This window comes from Vipera berus (genome assembly GCF_964194415.1).
Source record: "Vipera berus genome assembly, chromosome: 6".
NCBI lineage: Eukaryota > Metazoa > Chordata > Lepidosauria > Squamata > Viperidae > Vipera > Vipera berus.
In genome coordinates, this window is record NC_138208.1 from 82,304,740 (window position 1) to 82,327,790 (window position 23,051).

Sequence of the window (23,051 nt, forward strand, 5' to 3'; positions counted from 1 at the left end):
AGAGGAGACTGGCTAGCCATTTGCCTGAAATGGTATAGGGTTTCCTGCCTAAGCAGGGGGTTGGACTAGATGTCCTCCAAGGTCCCTTCCAACTTTCTTCTTCTTCTTCTTCTTCTTCTTCTTCTTCTTCTTCTTCTTCTTCTTCTTCTTCTTCTTCTTCTTCTTCTTCTTCTTCTTCTTCTTCTTCTTCTTCTTCTTCTTCTTCTCCTCCTCCTCCTCCTCCTCATTATTATTATTATTATTATTATTATTATTATTATTATTATTATTATTATTATTATTATTATTATTATTATTATTATTATTATTATTATTTGAGGACCACCTGTGTCTCCTCTCAGTTATCTTTTCTCAGTGTGCCATTTCCCCCCCCTGTCTCACCTTGTAGTATCTATTTCCCATCCCTGAATCGCCCTCATTTTTCTTCTTTGGAGCTGATCTAGTTTTCCAGAAGCCTTTTTAAAATGTGGGCATGGTCCTCACAGTGGACTTGCAGGCAATTCCTGACTAATGGTTGAGCTTTTAATTCAGAAACAATTGTCCCTTTGTTCTTCAGTATTGAGAAGCCCAAGACCAGGCTAAGCAGGATTTATCCTCTCAGTAGTCCCAAATGCTGATTGTACCAGATTTTCTTGTAAGATTATAAACTCTAGATCTCAGATTACTCTTTTTCAAGCTTTCTTCTAATCCATCACCCCATTTCTCCCCAAATGCCCCCTGAACAGGTGCAAACTGCTTGATGAGTACATTGAATATGACTTTGGAACTTTGATTAAATCATATTGATTTTTTTAAGCGTTGTCCTTTGTCCATTACAGGGTTGCCAAAATGACTATGCGGATGGATGCACAGAGGCAGCTGCAAAACCCATGACCGACTCTTTCAAGGTGGGTTTGTTTGCCAAAAACAGAAACGCCTGCAGGGGTGTTCAACTCAGTGTGGGAAACTCTCCTTGAAGGATAAAGAGAATTACGGACAAGCAGGAATGCTACCAACCTGGAGGGTGCATTTAGGTTAAGCATTCCCTGGTGTTGCAGGATCCAATCTAGATCGGTCACCAAGACCAGAGATTTAGCCTTCCAAGCATTCGGATTCATTCTGTAGCCCCTCCTCAGGGAACTTCCCTCTACCAGAATGTGTGCTGTGGTCTAGTCTATGCATAGCATTTACAGTGTATGTGGTGTCTCTGGTTGTATGTGGTTTTTAAAATAATTATTATTTGTTGATTGAGGTGTTGATGGCTGGCTATTAAGTCGTCATCTGTCGTTCCCTTATTCTGCTAAATCCTCAAATACCTGATAAGCTGGTAGTAAATCAGTATTCCTGTTATCTGACAAGGGGCCCTTTCCCCAAGCTTCAATCATTTCCCCTGGCTATCTTTGTACCTGCTCGGGTAACAATCTCAGTAGCTGTGAAATTGAATGTATGTCCTTGTTCATTGCAATGTTCTCTTGTGTCTCACGAAGCACATTGTGAAGGACGCTTGTGCTGAGAGCGTTCAGGGACAATGGGAACAATTTTCTCTCCCCCCCCCCACTTTTGAATGTGCAGTCCCCTTTGTGATTTTTGGATCACAGGCAGTCCTCGACTTATAAAGTTCGTTCGGTGACTGTTCAAAGTGACAATGGAACTGGAAAAAAAAAGTGACATGACTGCTTTTCACACTTATGACTGTTGCAGCATCCTCATGGGCACATGATCAAAATTCAGATGCTTGGCAGCTGGACTGTATTTATGACGGTTGCAGAGTCCCAGGGTCATGTGATCCCCTTTTGTGGCCTTCTGACAAGCAAAGTTAATGGGGAAGCCAGCTGCACTTAACAACGTTGGCAAGACAGATCATAAAATGAGGCAAAATTCACTTAACAAATGTCTCGCTTAGCTTGTAAACTCCATTGACTCTTTTAAAAAAAGGCCTAGATTTTGCCAAGATTTAGCTATGTTCTTGAAAAACAGTAAAAATGAGGTAAACCATAAACAGGAAACTTTGCAAGTTTGTGGTGAGCTTTGAAAGGCCTGATATGCTTTGCTGTAATGCTGTTTATGAGATTTGGCTGCTTTTCCATCAGTATATTGTTTTGCTTACATTTAGAATACAAAAGTTACTTTTAATGCCAAATATGAAAATCAACTACCTCTTCTTCTTCTTCTTCTTCTTCTTCTTCTTCTTCTTCTTCTTCTTCTTCTTCTTCTTCTTCTTCTTCTTCTTCTTCTTCTTCTTCTTCTTCTTCTTCCTCTTCCTCTTCCTCTTCCTCTTCCTCTTCCTCTTCCTCTTCTTCCTCTTCCTCTTCCTCTTCTTCTTCTTCTTCTTCTTCTTCTTCTTCTTCTTCTTCTTCTTCTTCTTCTTCTTCTTCTTCTTCTTCTTCTCCTCCTTCTCCTTCTCCTTCTCCTTCTCCTTCTCCTCCTCCTCCTCCTCCTCCTCCTCGGTCCCTTCCATCATCATCATCATCATCATCATCATCATCATCATCATCATCATCATCATCATCATTATTATTAATGCTTCTTCTTCCTCCTCCTCTTTTTCTCCTCCTCCTCTTCCTCCTTTTTTGGAGGAAAGGGGATTTCTGACACTCAGTGCTTTGATCACCTCTGTTTGTTTATTTAAATGGAATAGATTTTGGCTGCATTCACACAACTCATTGACCTTGGGTTAACAGCATATGATTGCCATATTCACAAAACTCAAACCAACTCTATAATGGCATCATATGAAGCCCTGGTTCCCACAACATTCCAAGAAAACAGCTGGATTGAAACGAAAACAACCTGTTGTGATTGAAACATATCCTGGTAAGCTGTATGAACCCAGTTCACATTTCTGAATGTGTATTACCAAAAAGAAGGTGCCATTTTATACATTCTTGTCATCTGCCTTCTGATGATCTTCAGAACATTTGTTTCCACATAATGAGCCCAGGCCACCTTGTTGAAGTTCCACGAGGAATAGTGTGTCTCGCAACCACACAATTGAATTGAATGATCATAACTTTACAAAACACTTTCCTCTTCAGTTTGGCTGGGCCCCAAACTGTGTGGAATTAGTTTGAAAAATGGACAAGTCAGCTTTCACATTTCCTCAATTAGGACTTCTAACAAGGAAATGAATCAGTGGCTTCTTATCCTGTCCTTCATATTTTTGCATGAGGTGTAAAAATAATGTCAACACTTGATTTCCCTGCCCTTATTCAGCACAGAGTATATCCTACAAGTATTAAAAGAAAGAAAAGTCAAAATTCTACCTGAAGGAAAGTCAGAGCTATATAAATCAAGCCTAAATTGCACACATTAAAAGAAAAAAGAAAAGAAAAGTAGACATCTTGTGGCAAAGAACATTACATGTATGTTGAGTTAAGATAATATACTCTTAGGAAAATGCAACACATATTGGACAGATGTGAGTTAGGGACGTATGGACATAATGTAAAGTACATATATCTGTAATTTGGATACAGAATAACAGAGTTGGAAGGAACCTTGGAGGTCTTCTAGTCCAACCCCTTGCTCAGGTGCAAAACCTATACCGTTTCAGACTTACAACCATTTGTTTAATGACCAAAGTTACAATAACACTGAAAAATATGATTTCATGACCGTTTTTTCAAACTTAGGACCACTGCAGCATCCCTGTGGTCACACAATCAAAATTCAGATGTTTGGCAATTGGTTCATATTTATGACGGTTGCAGTGTCCTGAGGTCGTGTGATACACCTTTTGCGACCTTCTGATAAACAAAGTGAGTAGGGAAGCTGGATTCACTTAACAACCGTGGCAAAGAAAGAACATAAAATGGGGCAAAACCCACTTGACTCCAGTCTTGCTTAGCAACAGGAATTTTAGGATCGATTGTGGTCGTACGTTGAGGATGACCTGCATGTAGCCAGTGTTGCATAATCTAGCCTACTCAGGTCTGTGACCTCCCTATAGCTGATCCTCGACTTAAAACCAGTTACTTAGCAATCGTTCAAAGTTATGACAGGCCTTTCTGCCATGACCCGGCTGTGAAGTTTCAATCACATTTCCATAGCTGAGAAATGGACTGGAACTCAAGCCATCCTGGACTTACCTTCTGCATAACCCAATAATTTATGCACAGTCATCATATTTTCATCATGTAAAACTAAACAAAAACCACACTTGGTTGAAACGAAGCTACACAAGACACATCCACAGAATTATTTTCGTAATAGTGGTTCTGGTTATTACCCTAACTATTTTGCTTAAATCAGCTTATTATATGCATATCCCGGACATTGTAATTACTGTGTAATTGTTGTGTACTCCTTGTTAACCATCAGGACTCCTAATATGTCACAGTGGTGTACAAATACGTTTCATTAATACTTTTCTTGGCTTCAGCATCTAACTATAGCCCTTGGTTTCCTGATCGTCTTCAGTCTGTACTAACCAGGTTTGACTGAGCTTAGGGTTCTCTTGAAATCAGCGAAAAGAGAGCAGAATATGTGCTGTACAGTTGCTTCTGGAACTGGAAACTGAGGGATTTAAAATGTACAGCAGAGTCTCTTCTCTGAGGAAATCTTAACTGACGTAGGAAATGTTCACCTTGGATTGATTGCCTTTCAGTTTTCAGCATAGCATCCTGATGACCGTTTCATTTTTCTTAAAAAAACAACTTCCTTCTTTTCTGAACATCGACTTAGCATTAATGTTGGCTTTCCTGTGTTCAGTTTTATTCTTTGCAAGTCTGCCTTTTAATCCCTGACATTTTTGGAACTTTAGCAGACATGCTTCTGCAGCTGCAGCTGATAAACTGAGTCATCTGTCAAAAGCATGAGGAAGGAAAAAAAAATTCTTCTAAGCTTTATATCTGACCTGCATGTAGCCAGTGTAGCCTTTTAGATTTATTTTTAAGTGGGGATCCTTCTATTTCAGGAGACAAACTTTTGTCCGGATGAGAACTGACAATGCAATTTTTTTTGTTGTATCGAGGCCTCTTTAAAAGTCTTCATCTTACTATTTTTTTTAATCTGCTTTTGCTCTTTATGCACTGATATAGGTAGCTCTCGACTTATGACCATAATTGAGCCCAGAATTATGGTTGCAAATCATGTTGGTCATTAAGTGGGTCACCACTTGACCACACCCAATTTTATGACCTTTTGTGCAGAGTCTGTTAAGTGAAACACTGTGGTCATTAAACGAGTGTGGTGCTCATGAAGTGAATCCATTGTCTGCAGTGAGTGGAGGGTTGTTGTGTTTTTTGCTGGAAACCAGAAGGAAATATGTTTCTGGCAAAAAAAAAACATTGTAATTGACAGGATACTTGCAAATAGCTGCAAATTCAGGCTGATTCCTGAGCACTCCAAATGTAAACAAGTGACTCGGTGGGAGGCATAGCCAGAGGAAGTTTGTAGCTCTGGGAGGGTCTGTTGTAACTTCGAATGGTTACTAAGCGACCCGTCGTAAGTCGAGGTTTATTTGTGGTTTTATACGGCTTCGCTGCTGTTGTTTGAGGTTTAATTGTCTTGGGAGGTCAGCATAGATAGCTGGATCTAAAACTTGAAATATGGAATAGAAGTGAAGACAATAAGGAATGTTTCCTAATTTGCGTGTGTGCGTGTGCATGTGTGCGTGTGAACAGGTATGTGTGTGTATTTGTGCATGCAGATGCTACTTTCACAGTAAACCCTTCTATTTCTTTACATTATCACGGATTACGGAATGTTTTGTGTGTGCACAAAATGCATCTATAAAAAAGCAATTAGCAAATTTAGCTAATCCAATCTTTGAGAATCAGTTCTAGAAAGTGGCACTTCTATAAAAATAGAATTTGGGACTGTGGGTCAAAATGCAAAGACTGCATTCTTTTCCAATAAATTTTGGCCTAGCTCTGCAGATATTTTTCTGCAGGAGATAGACAGCAGCCAAGTAGAGTCAAGAGTTGGGAAAGAGAGCTGTGGGAACTGAAATCTTTCTCATGAAAATAGGGTGCGATCTGGTAAAAGTACAGTTCACAGTTTTTAGCAGAGTGGGTATCAACTGTCTTCTGAAACTCTCAACCCAGACAGAAAAACTAAGCCGATAGATTTAAATAACTTTTTCTTCATCAAACTGAACAAGAGTACAGATATTCCTTGACTTATGATCACAATTTCTGCTGCTAAGCCAGACATTTGCCCCATTTTTTGCCCCATCTTGCTACAGTTTTTAAATAAATCACTGCAATTATTAAGTTAGTAATGCGGATGTTAAGTGGACCTGACTTCTCCATTGACTTTGCTTGTCTGAAGATCGCATGACCGAGGACACTGCAACCGTCATAAATATGAATCAGTTGCCAAGTGTCTGAATTTTTATCACATGACCATGGGGATGCTGCATTGGTTGTAATTGTGACCGCTGTCGTTCTAATTTCGAAAGGTCAGTAAATGAACTGTTATAAGTCAAGGACTATCAGCAGTTCAGTTCAGTTGCTCAATAGAACGATAATGATGACATTTATGGGGACAGAAGTATTTTCGTAAGGAAATAAAGCAGTTCCACATCAGATACTTGAAAATTGGGAAAAGGCATTTAACATTTTGAGACATTTAAAAATGGAAGAGCCAACATTTTTTTTTATTTAGAGAGTCACTTTCCCTTCTGCCTTTCAGATCAACTCACAACTTTAAAGTTGCAGGTTTACTTGGCCCTCGTAATTCCTCAGAAATGCTTTTCAGATTTAGTGGCCATCTTCAATCTAGTCTTTATGGATAATTTTAAGAAACAGAATGAGAAGGATTAATTTTCCATGTTTCTTTGGGGTTGTCGTTAGAAATCCCCTTTTTTCATCTCTATTTTGTTCTCAGCAAACAACTTGATTTCATTTTTGACAGAGATACATCAACATACAAAATGTTGATGGTGGTACATTGAGGGAGATACAGGAACTGGTAGCTAATTTTTTGTTGCCCAGGCCCAGAATGGACTTTCGGAAGCGGCATCTACACAGAGAACCGGTCGTTCACATATTTGAATCCCACCACTGGATATGTCTACTCTAATGAAATAAAGGAGTGGTGGTGATATGTTAGCAGTGTTCCAAGATTTGGGGGGGGGGGCTGCCACAAAATAGAGGGGGTCAGCCTGTTCTCCAAAGCATCTTTGTCAGGAAGCAATGGATAGAAAGTAATCAAGGAGAGAATCAATCTAGAAATGAAGAGAAGTTTCCTGACGGTGAGAACAATCAACCAGTGGAACAATTTGCCTTCAGAAGTGCTGCATCACTGGAGGTTTTTTAAGAAGATATTGGAAAGCCATTTGTCTGAAATGGCATAGGGTCTCCTACATGAGCAGGGGTTGGGCAAGAAGACCTCCAAGGTTCCTTCCAACTCTGTTATTCTGAATAAGGGCTGCCATTTTTTTTTAAAAAAATGTAATTTTGTCTTGTTTTGTTCAGGCTGATGATCTTGTTATCAATCCATCTACCACGCTGAAGGAAAAGCCGGACCCAAATGGCTTAGTATTTGGGACAGTTTTCACAGACAACATGCTGTTTGTTGAATGGTCCTTAAAATCTGGATGGGACGTTCCTCAGATTAAGCCCTTGGAGAACCTTTCTGTGCACCCAGCCATCTCAGCACTGCATTATGCTGTAGAAGTGAGTATAGCGACAGAATGAAGAGAAAGTTCATTCTATCTTTGTCATTAAATTTTTTCCCCAAAAATAATAGTCTGATCTTTTATACAAATGTGCTTCTTTTCGTTTCAAGTCACTGCCAAGTCTCTCAAGGATAGTCTTTCCCAGCCTTCTCCAGCTGTGTTGGAGTTTAATTCCCATCCATCACGATTGGCTAAGAAGGAGGGGAGTTGAACACATCTGGAGAACCTCAAATTGGAAAAGAATGATTGATTGAGAGGGTGAGGAATGAACAGTGAACCCATAAAATCCAGATTTTGAAAACCGTTTTGCTGATCTTCATTTTCCCCAGGAATAGGTAGACGAGGGATATTTTCCAACTTCCAATGTCTCTTGTCGGCTTCTTCTTACAGATAGTAAGAAAATGCCAATATAGGGCCTTTAAAAAATGGCATTTGTTGAAGATACATCAATCATGACAACCCTTGCATCACATTTTAACTTATACTGTTCTTCTGAGATGCTAGTAAGTAAGTATTGTTGATGATTTAAGCATCACACTAAACTTTAGACATTTTTTTTAATGAGTCAATACTGAGTTAAGCAACATTCACAATTTACAAACCACAGTGGCTGGCTTTGCAAGACATATGAACGCCAAACCAATCCTCATTATGGTTTAGTACAATGTGTGAAACTAACCAAGAAATAGTGAAGGTAATTGTATTTATTCTCTCGCTTGTCAAATGGCCAAAGACACATTTGTGATGCTGTTTCTTCTTTTATAACAGCTATTGAAGGCTGTTGTGAGCGCAGTGGTGGTGCAGTGGTGGTGCAGTGGTTAGAATGCAGTACTGCAGGCTACGTCTGCTTCCTGCAGGCTGCCTGCAGTTTGGCAGTTCGATTCTCACCGGCTCAAGGTTAACTCAGCCTTCCATCCTTCTGAGGTCGGTAAAATGAGGACCTAGATTGCTGGGGGCAGTAGGCTGACTCTGTAAATCACTTAGAGAGGGATGTAAAACATAAGTGGTATATGAGCCTAAGTGCTATTGGTATTGTAGTTTATTAGTATAGCTGCCAATACAGTATATGTTTATTTCATGGCTGACAGTACAACATGGGTGATATAAACAGGAGCAATTCTTAGAATTTATCATTTCCCCAAATGCAGTTCTTCACATCTGCAATATCAGTGAAGACACCAAACAAAAAAGCTGCAGCTAATCAAAAAAGCAATAAATTCTGAGAACCATACTTTATCCTCCTTGATATACAGGTAGTCCTTAACCTACAGCCATTCATTTAGCGACTGTTCAAAGTTATGATGGTACTGAAAAAGGGACTTATGACTGGACCTTCCACTTATAATGGTTGTCGTAAATCTTAACCCCATTATTCATGATTGTATCTGAGGTTTTACACTAACTGCACCTTCTAAATCAGGAATGGCTGCTATTTTAAGTTTGTAGGAAACTTGAATTGATAAATTTGTGATAAGCCTTGATTTCAAATACTGGTTTCTGTAGAAAAAAGGTGGCTCATTGTGTTCAGATATCATAGGCCTTTCATTTAAGACCTTCTATGCCTTAATGAGTCTTTTTGGTTTAGTGTGTCATGCAAAGACAGCTCCACTCTGAGATTTAAGGCCAATTTACACTTATATATCCATCATTTGCAAAACTGGAGTATTTACAGATGAACGAGATGTTCCAGATTTACAGATGAATAGGACGTTCCAGCAGTAAGCACTGTATTTGCAATGTAATGGAAGTGCCATCTATCATTATCGTTATAGTTCGATGCTTTGGGTTCTGGAAAATCAAGACAAATTTTTGAATGAGCTTTTGGTGTGTCAGAAAGCAAGTTCCCCCCCCCCTTGTACTGAAATGAATTGGTAACTGCCAGAAGCCAGCGTGGTTACTGATCAAGGTGTGTAAAGGGCCCAAGGTTCCAGATCATAGTCCAAAAACATCAATGCAGGTTATATTCCATTTGTGTTGGAGCCTTAATCAAGGGCACATTTTGGGTGCCAGAAAGTGAGGAGAAAACGTGGAGCAATTCTTTCAAACCCCTTTCTTTTTCCTCCCCCTTTTTTGCAGTGTTTGTAATGATTAAAAAAAAACTGGATCTCAAGAATGAAACAAAATCATACTGTGATGTGTGCACTTCTAGTGTTTTTCAGAAGTGATGGTGAGGAATCTAGAACCTCAACCCCTTTTTCCCCCATTCTCTTTTTTGGGAGGACTCCACTGGCTTTTTTTTCCCCATTCCTTTCTGTTTTGATTGATTGATTGATTTTAAGGTACAGGTAGTCCTCGATTTACAACGGCCCACTTGGTGACCGTTCAAAGTTACAAGTTCACAGGAAAAAAGTGACTTTTTCACACCTACCACCATTGCAGCATCCCCATGGTCACGTGATCAGAATCTGGACACTTGGCAATTGACTCGGATTTACGACGGTGGCAGTCTACCAGGATGATGTGATCCCCTTTTGCAGCCTTCTGACAAGCAAAGTCAATGGGGAAATTCCGATTGATTTAACAACTGTGCTAGTAACGTAACAGGTGCAATGATTCGGTTAATGACTGTGGCAAGAAAGGTTGCAAAATAGGGCAACATTCACTTTAATGACCATCTCACTCAGCAACATACTGTAAATTTGGGGCTCCATTGTTGTCGTAGGTTGAGGACTACCTCTATTTATCTCGACTTCCAAAGGCCAGTGCGATGATATATATTTTTTTCAGTCTCTGTGGCTGAGGAGATCTAGATCAGAGGTCCCCAACCTTTTGGGCACCAGGGACCGGTTCCATGGAGAAAGGTTTTTCTGTGGACTGGAGAGTGTGTGGTTTTGTGTGCTGCCTGCATCCCACGGATGGGGCTTTGCTTGTTTGTCCGGACTGGTTGCTGGCATGCCACGGCCCGGTACTGGTCCACGGCCCGGGGGTTGGGGACCCCTGCTCTAGATGTATTCACAAAGAGCAAAGGAACCACGCTGGAGTTTCAGGCCTTCTCTGTCTCTCTGAGTAGCATTACTGCTGTAAAACTCATGATCTGAAATCCTCGCTGCTAACGATGAATATGCTCTTCTTTCTTTTTTTTTTTGTTTCCTCATCTGCATATGTCCCCCATTGTTTTCATTGTTTTATTTACTTTTAACCTTATTGCATCACGTTTCCTCTAGCCAAGAGGAGCGACAGAGGCGAAACTGTTCCAAATGCTATGGCTCAATGAATACACAGTGGGTATAACGTGAGACGAAATGTTCCTTCCTTGTGATCTGTGATTCCTCAGATAATCTGGCCTCTGCCAGCTTTGCGGATGATCTAGTGGAGTCTTCCTCAACTTGGGCACCCTCCAGATGTGGAGAAAGGAGCTTTTTCTCCTTGGCGTATCCGGTTCTGACAGTTGAAGTCTACCCCTACAAGAGAGTATTTGTAGCTCAGGGTTGAACTGTGGTGTCCTTGAGCTTGCTTGTTTTCTTGCAGACGTGGGCACTAATGATGTCACCGAGTTGTATAACGAAACATCTGCAAGGAGAGAACCAAGCTCAGAGAGCACCAAGGAAACCACAGTTCAACCCTGAGCTACAAATATTCTTTTATGTTGGCAATGAAACATCTTCAAGAAAAATAACCAAACCAAACTCAGCTGGAAAGTGGCCAGATTGAGAAAGACTGGTCTAGCTGGGCATTGTTACCGACAAATTATGGAGATCAGATTCTTCTTCTAGTATTTGTTTCTGGCGATCTGTTTGTTGCACCGTTAAATAAGACCTGATGGTACTGTAATAATCCTAAAATTAACGAGTTTGCTCACAACTAGAGATCCTGTGCTAGACAACCTGAAGCAGCAGTTGTCCACAAACCTCTGAAAGTCGGTTACGTAGCTTGAGATTGGTGCTAAGTTAACATTGCCCGAACAGTTGAAATACCGAGAGCCAACATAGTGTAATGGTTAAGGTGTTGAGCTAGATATGGTCCACCATTAGAGTGAAATAGGAGGAGGAAAATGTATGCCACTTTGAGTGCCTAAATGAAAGGAGAGATACGTGTCTAACAAAGAGACAATAAAATAAGTAGCAACAATTTTACATGTGAATCCTAAATCGGTCTCACTGCATTCAGTGGAATGTATTTTCAGAGAAGGGGGGGGGATGAAATGGTAACCTAAGCAGGAATCCTATTCAAGGAATAAAGAGGGTTAGTTCAAATTAGGAGGAATCCTATTCAAGGAATAAAAAGGGTTAGTTGAAATTTGGGGCCCTTTCTGAGGGCACGTTGGCTGTCCATACTCCCCCAAATTATGGAAGCTCAGCCTTTTTGGAACATTTATGCAGACTCTAAGCCAGGGGCTGTTCACCGACATGTCCTCAAGTTAACAATACTTTTAAATATAATAGGTTATTCATATTCTAAGAGTTTTGTTTTGTTTTGTTTAAAAAACAAACTATTACCCTTTCAGTGTAAACAGATTTTCAAAATAACATAAGATTTCCCAAAGTAAGGGTAGAAAGCAGATTTCAAAAGCATTAATTTTTTTGGAAAAAAAATATCAAATCATCCAGACATAGTGAGAAAGTTCTCCATGAAAAGCATGGAAGAATAAAGTCATCTTCAATCATAGCTAGAAACATAGAATTGGAATGGACAATTGAGATTACCAAGCCCAACTTCCTGCTCACTGCTGGAATCAAAATGACAAAAACTTTCTGATAGCGTGAGGTGACAATGCCACTTTATACTGCACTAGTGAGACCAGACTTGGAATATTTTTTATAATTCTGGTCATCAGGATACAAAAAGGAGGCTGAGAGCCTAGAAAAGTGTGCAGAGAAGAGCAACAAAGATGATTAAAGTTCTGGAAGCTAAATCAAGTGAGGAATGGTTGAAGGAGCTAGGTACGTCTAGAGCCTATCAAAGAAAAGGACTAAAAGTGATATGATAACAGTCTTCCAGTACTTGAGGGGCTGTCACAGAGAAGACGGTGTCAACTTATTTTCCAAAGCACTTGAGGGCAGGAAAAGAAAGCATGGGAGGAAGCTTGTTAAAGAGAGTTCCAACCTCGAAGTAAGGAGAGATTTTTTGACAAGTGAGAACAATTAATCAATGGAATAGCTTGCTTCCTGAGCTTGTGGGTGCTCCATCACTGGAGGTTTTCAGGAATAGAGTGGACAACCATTTAACTGGGATGGTACAAGACTCCTGCCTTGAGCAGGAGTTGGATTAGAAGACTTCCCAAATCCCTTCCAGCCCTTTTGATTTTATCTTCTGTTAGATGCCCATCCAACTTCTGCTTGAACACAATCACTAAAGGAGTATTCCTTACCTCCTTCAAGTATCAGTTCCACTGTAAGTTGTTGTCTTCTTGTAACTTAAGACCCTTTATTCTGTGCATTGAACTCTACCGGGATCCCAGAACGAATCTTTTCATCACATTTTTGGGTACTTAAGAAAGAGCTTTCATATACCTTGTTTATCATCTTTTCTCAAGTCTAAATCTACTCATTTCTCTCTCTCTCTCTCTCTCTCTCTCTCTCCCTTTAACTCTTGTTTTCCAGTCTTTTAATTATCCTCATTGCACAAATTCCAGGTTTCTCTAAATCTTTATTCAAGTGTACCCAGAAATAGACAATTTCAGATGGGTGCACTGGACTATACTGAACTTGTGTTTTTTTTTTGTCAAGACAGTTTCCCCCATCCAGTCCTGATGCATTTGACTTCTTTCTCCCTCAAAAAAAAAGCAATTGGTGATTTATCTATTCCGTTTTGTCTGTTATCTTCAATCCATTTCTTTCACTTATTAAGATCATCCACATGTTTTTTTTTCTTTTAACAACCTTTTTCATCTCTTGCATCCGGGTGGGATTGGGGCAACTGGGTGGAGCTGAGAGTTTACCAGTCGGATGCCCTTCATGATGCCTACCCAGAGTTCACAGCATCCTGAGAGAGAAATAGCTGCCACTACCTAGGACCGAACTCACAGTCTTCTGATTGTGAGGTGAGAGCTCTACTCTGGGCCACCGCGCTGCCCTTGTTAAGATTATCCACATAATTAGTTAAAATAATAGAGCAGTTCCCCATTCTATGGACTGGCCTACTGGCTTTCGGCAAGTCTCAACATAACCAGACACTCTGTTGATTCACAAGGTCAGACGATCAATTTTACTTAGCCTGAGTGAAGACACAAGAGTTCCTCTGGTTAAACTGAATTCAAAGAGCAAAACAAAAATGCAATCAAAGTGAAGCAGAAGTTCAAGGATTCCAAAAATCTAGTTTAACCAGACTGATCGAAAGAGTCTTCCCCGCCCCCCCAACCCATAGCTGCAATTGAGTAAGGTCCTAGGTACAAACGCGGCTTTAGCCAAAGGGGCCCCTGTTCTTTTAGTATTTGTGGAAAGTTGGTGGAACTCTAGCTACAGTAGCTAAGCAGTCTGGTATTCGAAGCAAAATCTTTGGGAAAAGGGACTATAGTAGTATTATCTGAAGTAGCCTTGCAATGGTGAGGGCCTCAGCCTTCTGTAATAGTGCTGCTAGTAGTAACACTTCTTTCATTGCTTTCCCTTTGCCTACTGAAAAGCAGAGTTTTTATCATCACAAATTTTGAGAATAGTTCCCATTCTCCCAGGAATAGGCCAAGAGACTGCAACACATGCCTTTTACTTGAAGGACAATTTTATGTTTTGTGCTTATCAAACTTGGAAGTAGATTTCACTAATAGCTAAGTAATAGTTCTGTTGCATTTTCCATAACTATGAGGCTTGTAGAACCAGCAACTATTGAATTCCAGAGAACTGTGTAGGAATCAATCAGAAAAGCCTTTTGAACCAGCGGCATCAAGTTAGACTCAGGAACAATTCTTTTTTTCACTTGGAAAATCCAGCTGCTTGAGGTGATATTCATACCTTTTTGTTCAGGACTTGAAGAACCCAACCAGTAAATTAATTAATTTTCTGGCTCTCATGAATTCAAGGATAGATTTGAAACTGATAGCCCCTGTCCCCTGCCTCAAGGTCAAGGCTTTATTGTTATTTTAATACTGAGATGTGTAGAAAACATTAGCAATTTCCTAGTTGAATAAGCAAAAGTTTTAAGCATACTGAGCTGTAGGCATTCATTTCAACCTGGGGAAAATTTTAATGTTCAGATATGTGATCATACAAAATAGTTGCCACATGGGGTAGAGTCTAGATATCCACAAGATGGCCCCATTATCTTTTCACCTCTTTGTCTGACTTGGTCAATAATGTTTGTCCATTAGATAGGGGGACTGAAAAAGTTTTGAGTGTGTTCACTAGTGGGACATCGTGGTTTAGTTACATCTCAACCAATCTGCTTCACATTCACATTCATTTTAAATTTCCCATTAATAGTTAAAAGTAACATATGAATAGTTAAACAGCTATGTAGTAATCAGTCACTATCCTAATAGGAAATTAAATAGGAAGCTTAGGATAGGAAGCCCCATGTGCTGAGATGCTGAGTGATCCTCTAAGCGGCTTTATAAAGTCATAGCTCAATAGTTCTTCTGCAAGTAAGAGATTGAGGTAGCCAATTAATATTTATATAGCAATGCATGCTAATATGCAGGAAGCAAACGACATCTATCTACAACTCATTTAAGCAGCTGTAAGAGTCCCTTGGACTGCAAGGCGATCAAACCGGTCAGTCCTAGAGGAGATCAACCCTGACTGCTCTTGAGAAGGCCAGATCCTGAAGCTAAAACTCAAATACTTTGGCCACCTAATGAGAAGGAAGGACTCACTGGAGAAGAGCTTAACGCTGGGAAAGGTTGAGGGCAAGAGAAGAAGGGGACGACAGAGAATGAGGTGGCTGGATGGAGTCACTGAAGCAGTAGGCGTGAGCTTAAATGGACCCCCGAAGATGGTAGAGGACAGGAAGGCCTGGAGGAATGTTGTCCATAGGGTCGCGATGGGTCGGACACGACTTCGCAGCTAACAACAACAACAAGAGCTTTCAGGTTTGCACAGATGCAGTGGGACAGAAACAGATGCAGCTGCTTTAATGAGTGGTAGACATTTAAGTTCACATTCCCCTGCAGTCCAAATAATCTCCTCCTATTTAGCACCTCTGGAGTAATGTAGGAATTTCTCACCTGCTACCTGTCATTTGAAGTGAAATAAAACAATTGGTTTTTAACTCGTTTTAAATGGATACATTAATTTGTATATCGTTTTGAAAGAACACACATTTATTTTAACCCATTTGCTTATTTTAATTATGGGTGCATGCGTTGGGGTGTGGGGGCAAGTGTCATTCCCAACTGGTCTGTTCTGCTTCCTTTAGCTGTTCGAAGGCATGAAAGCATACCGAGGTGTGGATGGCAAAATACGCTTGTTCCGACCGAGACTCAACATGGACAGGATGTTACGGTCAGCGGCGCGAGCAACTCTGCCAGTGCGTAATGCAAGCATCCGTTTTTGTTTGTTAACTAGAGTAGGTCGGAATAAGAGGATGTTTCTCATGTTCCCTTGTAATCAGGCATTTATATCTTATTCTCAAGTTTCTCTTAGTAATGATTTGACTGTGGGGTGTTGCCATTATTGATGTTGTCTTTTCCATTCCATCTCTTTCCATCACTCTGATGCCTGCTTAGCTATCCACACTTACCTCCAAGAGGTTTAATTGTTTTCTTTTAAAAGGGCCAAGGTTGGAGGAAGTCTTGATTACCAATAAAGAAGAATATTTGTAGCTCAACGTTGAAATGAGGGGTCCTTGTTGCTCTCTGAGCTTTCTGAAAAGAACGAAAAGAAGGACGAGGGGGGACATGATAGCAGTCTTCCAATATCTCAGAGGCTGCCCCAAAGAAGAAGGAGTCAATCTTTTCTCCAAAGCGCCCGAAGGCAGGACAAGAAGCAACGGATGGAAACTAGTCAAGGAGAGAAGCAACCTAGAACTAAGGAGAAACTTCCTGACAGTTAGAACAATTAATCAGTGGAACAACCTGCCTCCAGAAGTGGTGAATGCTCCAACACTGGAAGTTTTTAAGAAGAGACTGGACAGCCATTTGTCTGAAATGGTATAGGGTTTCCTGCCTGAGCAGGGGGTTGGACTAGATGACCTCCAAGATCCCTTCCATCATCATCATCATCATCATCATCATCATCATCATCATCATCATCATTATTATTATTATTATTATTATTATTATTATTATTATTATTATTATTATTATTATTTTCTTGCAGATGTTTCATTACCCAAACTAGGTAAAAACAACAGCACTGATGATGTTACTTAGGGTAATGAAACGTCTGCAAGAAAACAAGCAAGCTTAGAGAGCATCAAGGAAGTCTTGAGTGGCATTTGCCCTTAGGAATTAATCTGAAATGCAGGAATCTCTGAAGACAACAGTTTGATGAAAAGAAGGGACATGTACATCTCCTCCTCGGTCACTTCATTCTTGAGTCCAAGTTTCATCTGTGAGAATATAAGGGAAGTTATCTTCAAGTAGTGTCTGCTACCACCCCTTTTTCCCCACCATTGCCAGAAGGAAAAATACCCCTCAATAACACCCTTCTGTGATTATTATTTTGAAATCTGTTTCACAGCTGCGATAAAACCACTTAAACCAACTTATTTCTTGGATGGTTACAGCCATAAGGTTCTTTAGCACTGTAGCCACGGTGGCTCAGTGGTTGGAGTGCAGTATTGCAGGCTAACTCTGCCGACTGCCAGCAGTTCGATTCTGACTGTCTCAAGGTTGACTCAGCCCTCCATCCTTCCGAGGTGGGTAAAATGAGGACAATAGGCTGATCCTGTAAATTGCTTAGAGAGGGCTGTAAAGCACTGCAAAGCGGTATATAAGTCTAAGTGCTATAGTTTGTTGCACACTAATAGCAGATTGGTAGACATCCTGGAACATCCCTGCCTTTGAACAACCAACCGAAACTGATGTTCTCATTCGGGTGTTTCCACCTCAAGATTGTTTCTAAGTGTTGCCTCCTTCTCTTCTTACTTGCAGGGATTTGACAAAGAAGAACTTCTGCAGTGTATCCAGAAACTGGTGGAAGTTGAGAAGGAGTGGGTACCCTATTCAACCTCTGCTAGCTTGTATATCCGCCCTACTTTAATTGGGACAGAGGTGGGGAGAAAATACATTTTTTGTTCCTTCTTTCCTTCATTCCTTCTCAACAATCCCAATGGCAAAGCACAACGACACAAAAATAGTGTGATACATGGTGATGTCAAGTCAAGTCAATGCTTATTACGGTCAAAGGACAGAGCTAGTTAAAAACCCTCGAGGGATATCCAGTTAAAAATTCTAGAACAAAATAATAAATAACAATTAAATTTATATTAAAAATCGCAGCTGAGCATCCAATCTCCCGACCTCCGTTCATTTTGCCAGGACCTGAAGACCTGGCTCTTCGAGCTCTCTGGCCCAGGCTGAGAATTTTTAATTTTAATTTTAACTGGGTTTTATTTTCTTTCAGGGTTTCATTTAATCTTTTTTAATTTGTTTTAACTTTTGTATTGATTTTCTTTTAAAATCCTATAAACCGCCCTGAGTCCTTCAGGAAAGGGCGGTATATAAATCTAAATAAATAAATAAATAAATCTGTCAGCTGCCCATGAACAAAACACAGCATGGCCTAACTATCCTATAATATCGATCCTTAAACTGCGAGGCCCATATTCATTAAGTACTAAAGTGCAAGAGAGTGATAGAGCAAAAGGCTTCCCGCCCTTAATTGTGTAAAATAGCTATGATGGATTAACCACCTGTTTCCAGCGAATCCCCAGGGCTGCGGCGCAGAATCTAGCGACCTGTTCTGACATGGTGATGTCACGTGACATCCAGTTGTGGGATTCAGCCAGTTTGCACCGATTCAGCAGAACCGTTAGCCAGTGCTTTTTTTGTAAAAGAAAAAGGTGCCGGAACTCACACCTGCCTTGCCTACCCTACAAGGTTCTATCCAAAAAAGGTCCTGGAACTCCGTTCTGAGCGTTCTATGAGGAAAAAAAAGCCCTGCGCGTTAGCTAAATTTTGCTGCATCCGGAGAAGTCCAATCTAGGCCTCGAAGGCCTGCAGGAGCCCTCCCAGACCTGGAACGGCCCACCGGAAGTGCATGGATGCCACTTCCGGAAGTCCATCCTAGGCCTCCCAGGCCTAGACACCCCACCGGAAGTGCATGGATGCCACTTCCAAAAGTCCATTCTAGGCCGCGGAAGCCCAGGCCCGCATCAAATAAGAGAACTGGTTGTTCAGGTATTTGAATTCCACCACTGGTGACATCCCACCGTTATGCACTCATGTCCCAGATCTGATGCAAGATGTACAGTGGCAGTATCGTGCATGTTTTATCTCTTCTCAATCCCCATTCTGGTCTTACCTGGCATCTTCTATGAACTTTGCCATTGTGCCATTGCTTTCTTGGAGCCAATGAATGCAGGTAGTACTCAATTTGCAACCATTCTCTTAGGGACCAAAGTTGCAATGGTACTGAAAGAAGTGACTCACGACCAATCCTCTCATCGATCTCCATTGCAGGATGCCCACCTGATTAAAATTCAGGCACTTGGCAGTTGCAGTGTAACGGGTTTCGTGCGACTGCCGTTGGTGAACTCTCCAGTTGGCTTCTGACAAGCATAGTCGGTGTGGAAGCCAGATTCGCTTAACGACCATGTGATTCACTTAACAAATGCAGCGATTCGCTTAACAATCACTTAACAATTGTTCCAGAAAAAGGGCATAAAATTGGTGCAACTCACTTTTGAACAACTGCCTTATTTAGCAACGGAAATTCTGCTCCCAAATTCTGTGGTCGTAAGTCGAGGACTAAGTGCACAAAGAGTATTATTTAAGCTGAATAACCCTTTTCTCTTGTACTTGGAGTAGAACTTTGAGATCCTTGTGGCAATGATACCTTCTTTGGGCGTTCCTGGGGAATTTATCTGGTGTTTCCTAAGGGACAGGAGAGGAAAATAAAAATAAATACTTAATCACCTTTGCTTTTCCTGGGTGATCTTTTCAAGAGCGAAGAAACCAAGAATTTGCCACTATTCTGGTTGACAATAGTTCCACCTAGTGGTAATATTTTGCCAGTTTATTACACTTACTGAAATTTTAGCCTTTTTCTCCTAAGCATAGCAGGCTGTGTCTACCGTGAGGCAGTCAGTGGATTAGGACAAATGAACTACGAGGGCCAAACTTTTGCTAGATGTCCTTCTGGGTAAAACAACCATTTCATTGCCCCTTAAGACATACGTGTCTTGGCAACATTCCCTTGTCCCAACCAGCATTTAACGTCTGGGTACTTACATTGCATATTGAAGGGGCTAAAATGGGACTGAATCATTTATTATTCAACCTTCTGTGAATAACCCAGCCCTTGATTTAGAGGTTATGTGAACTGAGCTAGTTTATCAAAATCATAACAAGACATTTCTATATGTTTTAGCCTGTTATTTGAACATTGGCTTTAGTAACAAGTCTGTGCGTGTCACTTTGAGCAAATCCCCAAAGAGAAATGTTCTAAAAGCAGCTGTTGTACAAGTAGTCCTCGGTTAACAACCACAATTGGGAACTCTATCCCAAAGCAATGTGGTTGTTAAGCGAGATATTACATGACTGTGATGGAGTTACAACCTCACTTCCACTGCAGTCATTAAGCAAATTACGTTTGGTTCTCAAGTGAGTCATCATGTGACCGCAGTTGACTTAGGATCTCACTTTTCCCTCGATTGTTAAACAAATCACCCATGCCCATTAAGCAAAATATCACATGACCACAGCTTGCAATTTCACTGCTGGCTTCTCTATTGACTTTGCTTGTTGGAAGCCCATTGTGAAGCGCACAAATGGCAATCACGTAACCATGGGCTGCTGTGATAGGTGCAAATGAACATGAGGACTAGTCATAAAGTTACTTTAAAGTTCTGTCGGAACTTTAAACAGTCGCTAAACAAGGGCAATCCTTAAGCAAGACCTACCTATATCTTCTGGTACTGCCCTTTGACAGATCCATCTCATAACTCAATGCCTGTGTTTGCAAAATCACAGATTTATGGACCCATAAAGTTGGAAGGGACACAGTGGCTCAGTGGGTTAGGATGCTGAGCTCGTCGATTAGAAGATCGGCAGTTTGGCGGGTCGAATCCCGAGTGCCGTGTAGCAGAGTGAGCGCCTGTTACTCGTCCCAGCTTCTGCCAACCTAGCAGTTCGAAAGCATGTAAAAAATGGAAGTCGAAAAATAGGGACCACTACGGTGGGAAGGTAACAGCGTTCCGTGCCCCTTTGGCATCTAGTCATGCCGGCCACATGACTACAGAGACGTCCTCAGACAAACGCTGGCTCTTCGGCTTTGAAATGGAGATGAGCACCATCCCCTAGAGTTGGAAACGACTAGCACGCATGTGCGGGGGAACCTTTACCTTTACCTTTTTAAAGTTGGAAGGAGATATCTGGACCACTAAATCCAAGTTTTGCTCTGAAGCTTGCCCAATACTTTGGTGTTTAGCTTCTGCTCTGAAACATGCAACTAAGGATGTTTTTTGCTTCCTTAAACTATTGGTTCTGTTGATGATGGGAAATGTTAGGACATTTTTCTTTCTATTTTATTTCATTTCAGCTTTACTGAATATTAACATAAGAACTGGATAAGAACCCATAAGTGCAATGTATTTGTCTTCCTTTCTTCTGCCTAGCCTTCTCTTGGAGTCAAGAAGCCATCAAGGGCCATTCTCTACGTGATACTGAGTCCTGTGGGGCCCTACTTCTCAAGTGGCACCTTCAATCCTATTTCCTTGTGGGCAGATCCAAAATTTGTCCGAGCTTGGAAAGGTGGGACTGGGGACTGCAAATTGGGAGGGTAAGTGAATCCCGTTGCAGCCATACTGATTAAGACAGGGATGGGCAACTACAGCAACTTTACAACCTGTAAACTTTAACTCACAGAATTCCTGAGCCAGCATGGGAAAATGCGTTGAGAATGCATTTGAGAATGCATCGACAGTTTTGAACCAAGCAGGCCTTGACACGAAGTGCTGGAGATATGCTCCTCAAAACCGATAGGCAAAGATAAAGTACCGTAGTAGGTGGAGTCAAAGGAAGACTTCAGTTGGAGATCTTGGTGTCTCAGATGCAGATCAACTGATTTAACACAATGTGACTGATCTCAGCTTCAGGTAGTTCAACCAGGTGGATCTTCTGAGGTTGCAGAATTAAGCTAAGCTAAATCCATGCAATATTATTATATTAACAGCCTTCTGGAATGTTTTTCACAGAATGATAGTTGGAAGGGACCTTCAAAGTCTTCTACTCCAACCCCCTGCTCAAGCAGGAGACCCTATACCAGGGGTAGGCAACCTTGGCTCTTTTATGACTCGTGGACTTCAACTCCCAGAATTCCTGAGCCAGCATGGCTGGCTCAGGAATTATGGGAGTTGAAGCCCACGAGTCATAAAAGAGCCAAGGTTGCCTACCCCTGCCCTATACCATTTCAGGTAAATGGCTGTCGAATCTCTTCTTAAAAACCTCCAGTGTTGGAGAAGCCATAACTTCTGGAGGCAAGTTGTTTCACTGATTAATTGTTCTCACTGTCAGGAAATTTCTCCTTATTCTGGATTTTCTGGCTTTTCAGCCTGATGACGTCCCAGGCAATGCTAACCAGGCTTGGCCCAATTTAGATTCTGAGATCACATAAGGTCATACCTATCTTGACCACCTATTTGCGCATAAAAGTATCTGGAAGACCCAGTAAAATCTCCATGCCTTTAAATATGAGCAGTCCCATAAAGCTCAATGTGCTACTTAGTACTGTATGTGGTGTCCGTAACCCAAACCTCTAATGATTATGTACCTGAAAACCTACGTTCTGAAGAAAATCCATCTAACAAGCTTTGGGAACAAAATAAGTTTTGACCAGCCTCTTGCATATCTTTGTCATAGGGTTAGACCATGGGTCGGCAACCCGCGGCTCCGGAACCGCATGCGGCTCTTTGAGCCGTCTCCTGCGGCTCCCAGCCGCCCGGTGCGCGCGCACCTCTTCGAACGGGCAGTGGTGCGCGCGCACCTATCTAAATGGAGAGTGGCACCGCCTGTTCCGAGAGGTGCGCGCTTACCTTTCCGAAGGGCGGAGGTGCACGTGCACCTCTCCAAGCCGCCGCCGTCCCGTCCGGAGACCTGCCGCGTTCACGGCAGCTGTGCAAACGGGATGGCGGCGGTTTGGAGAGTGTGCGCGCACTCGCCAAACCGCCGCCATCCCGTCCGGAGACCTGCTGCGTTCGTCAAACATTGACGAACACGGCAACTGTGCAAACGGGATGGCGGCGGTTTGGAGAGTGCGCGCGCACCTCTCCCAAGCCGCCGCCGTCCGGAGACCTGCCGACGTTTGGGGAGGTTTGGGGAGGTGCGCGCGCACCTCCCCAAACCTCCCCAAACGTCGGCAGGTCTCCATACCTCCGCGCGAAGGGCAGTGGCCCCGCTTGTTGCGAAAGCTGCCGC

General features: G+C 41.6%; 1 protein-coding gene across 1 annotated transcript in view; it reads left to right on the forward strand.

Moving 5' to 3' along the window:
- Positions 1 to 23,051, forward strand: part of BCAT1 (branched chain amino acid transaminase 1) — a 55,188-nt gene that overhangs the window by 23,037 nt on the left and 9,100 nt on the right. The window contains exons 2-6 of the mRNA XM_081330576.1: positions 819 to 887; positions 7,401 to 7,601; positions 15,890 to 16,000; positions 17,568 to 17,687; positions 21,254 to 21,417. Of these exons, the coding sequence (XP_081186702.1) occupies positions 819 to 887; positions 7,401 to 7,601; positions 15,890 to 16,000; positions 17,568 to 17,687; positions 21,254 to 21,417 (665 nt within the window). The remainder of the gene's footprint in view (positions 1 to 818; positions 888 to 7,400; positions 7,602 to 15,889; positions 16,001 to 17,567; positions 17,688 to 21,253; positions 21,418 to 23,051) is intronic.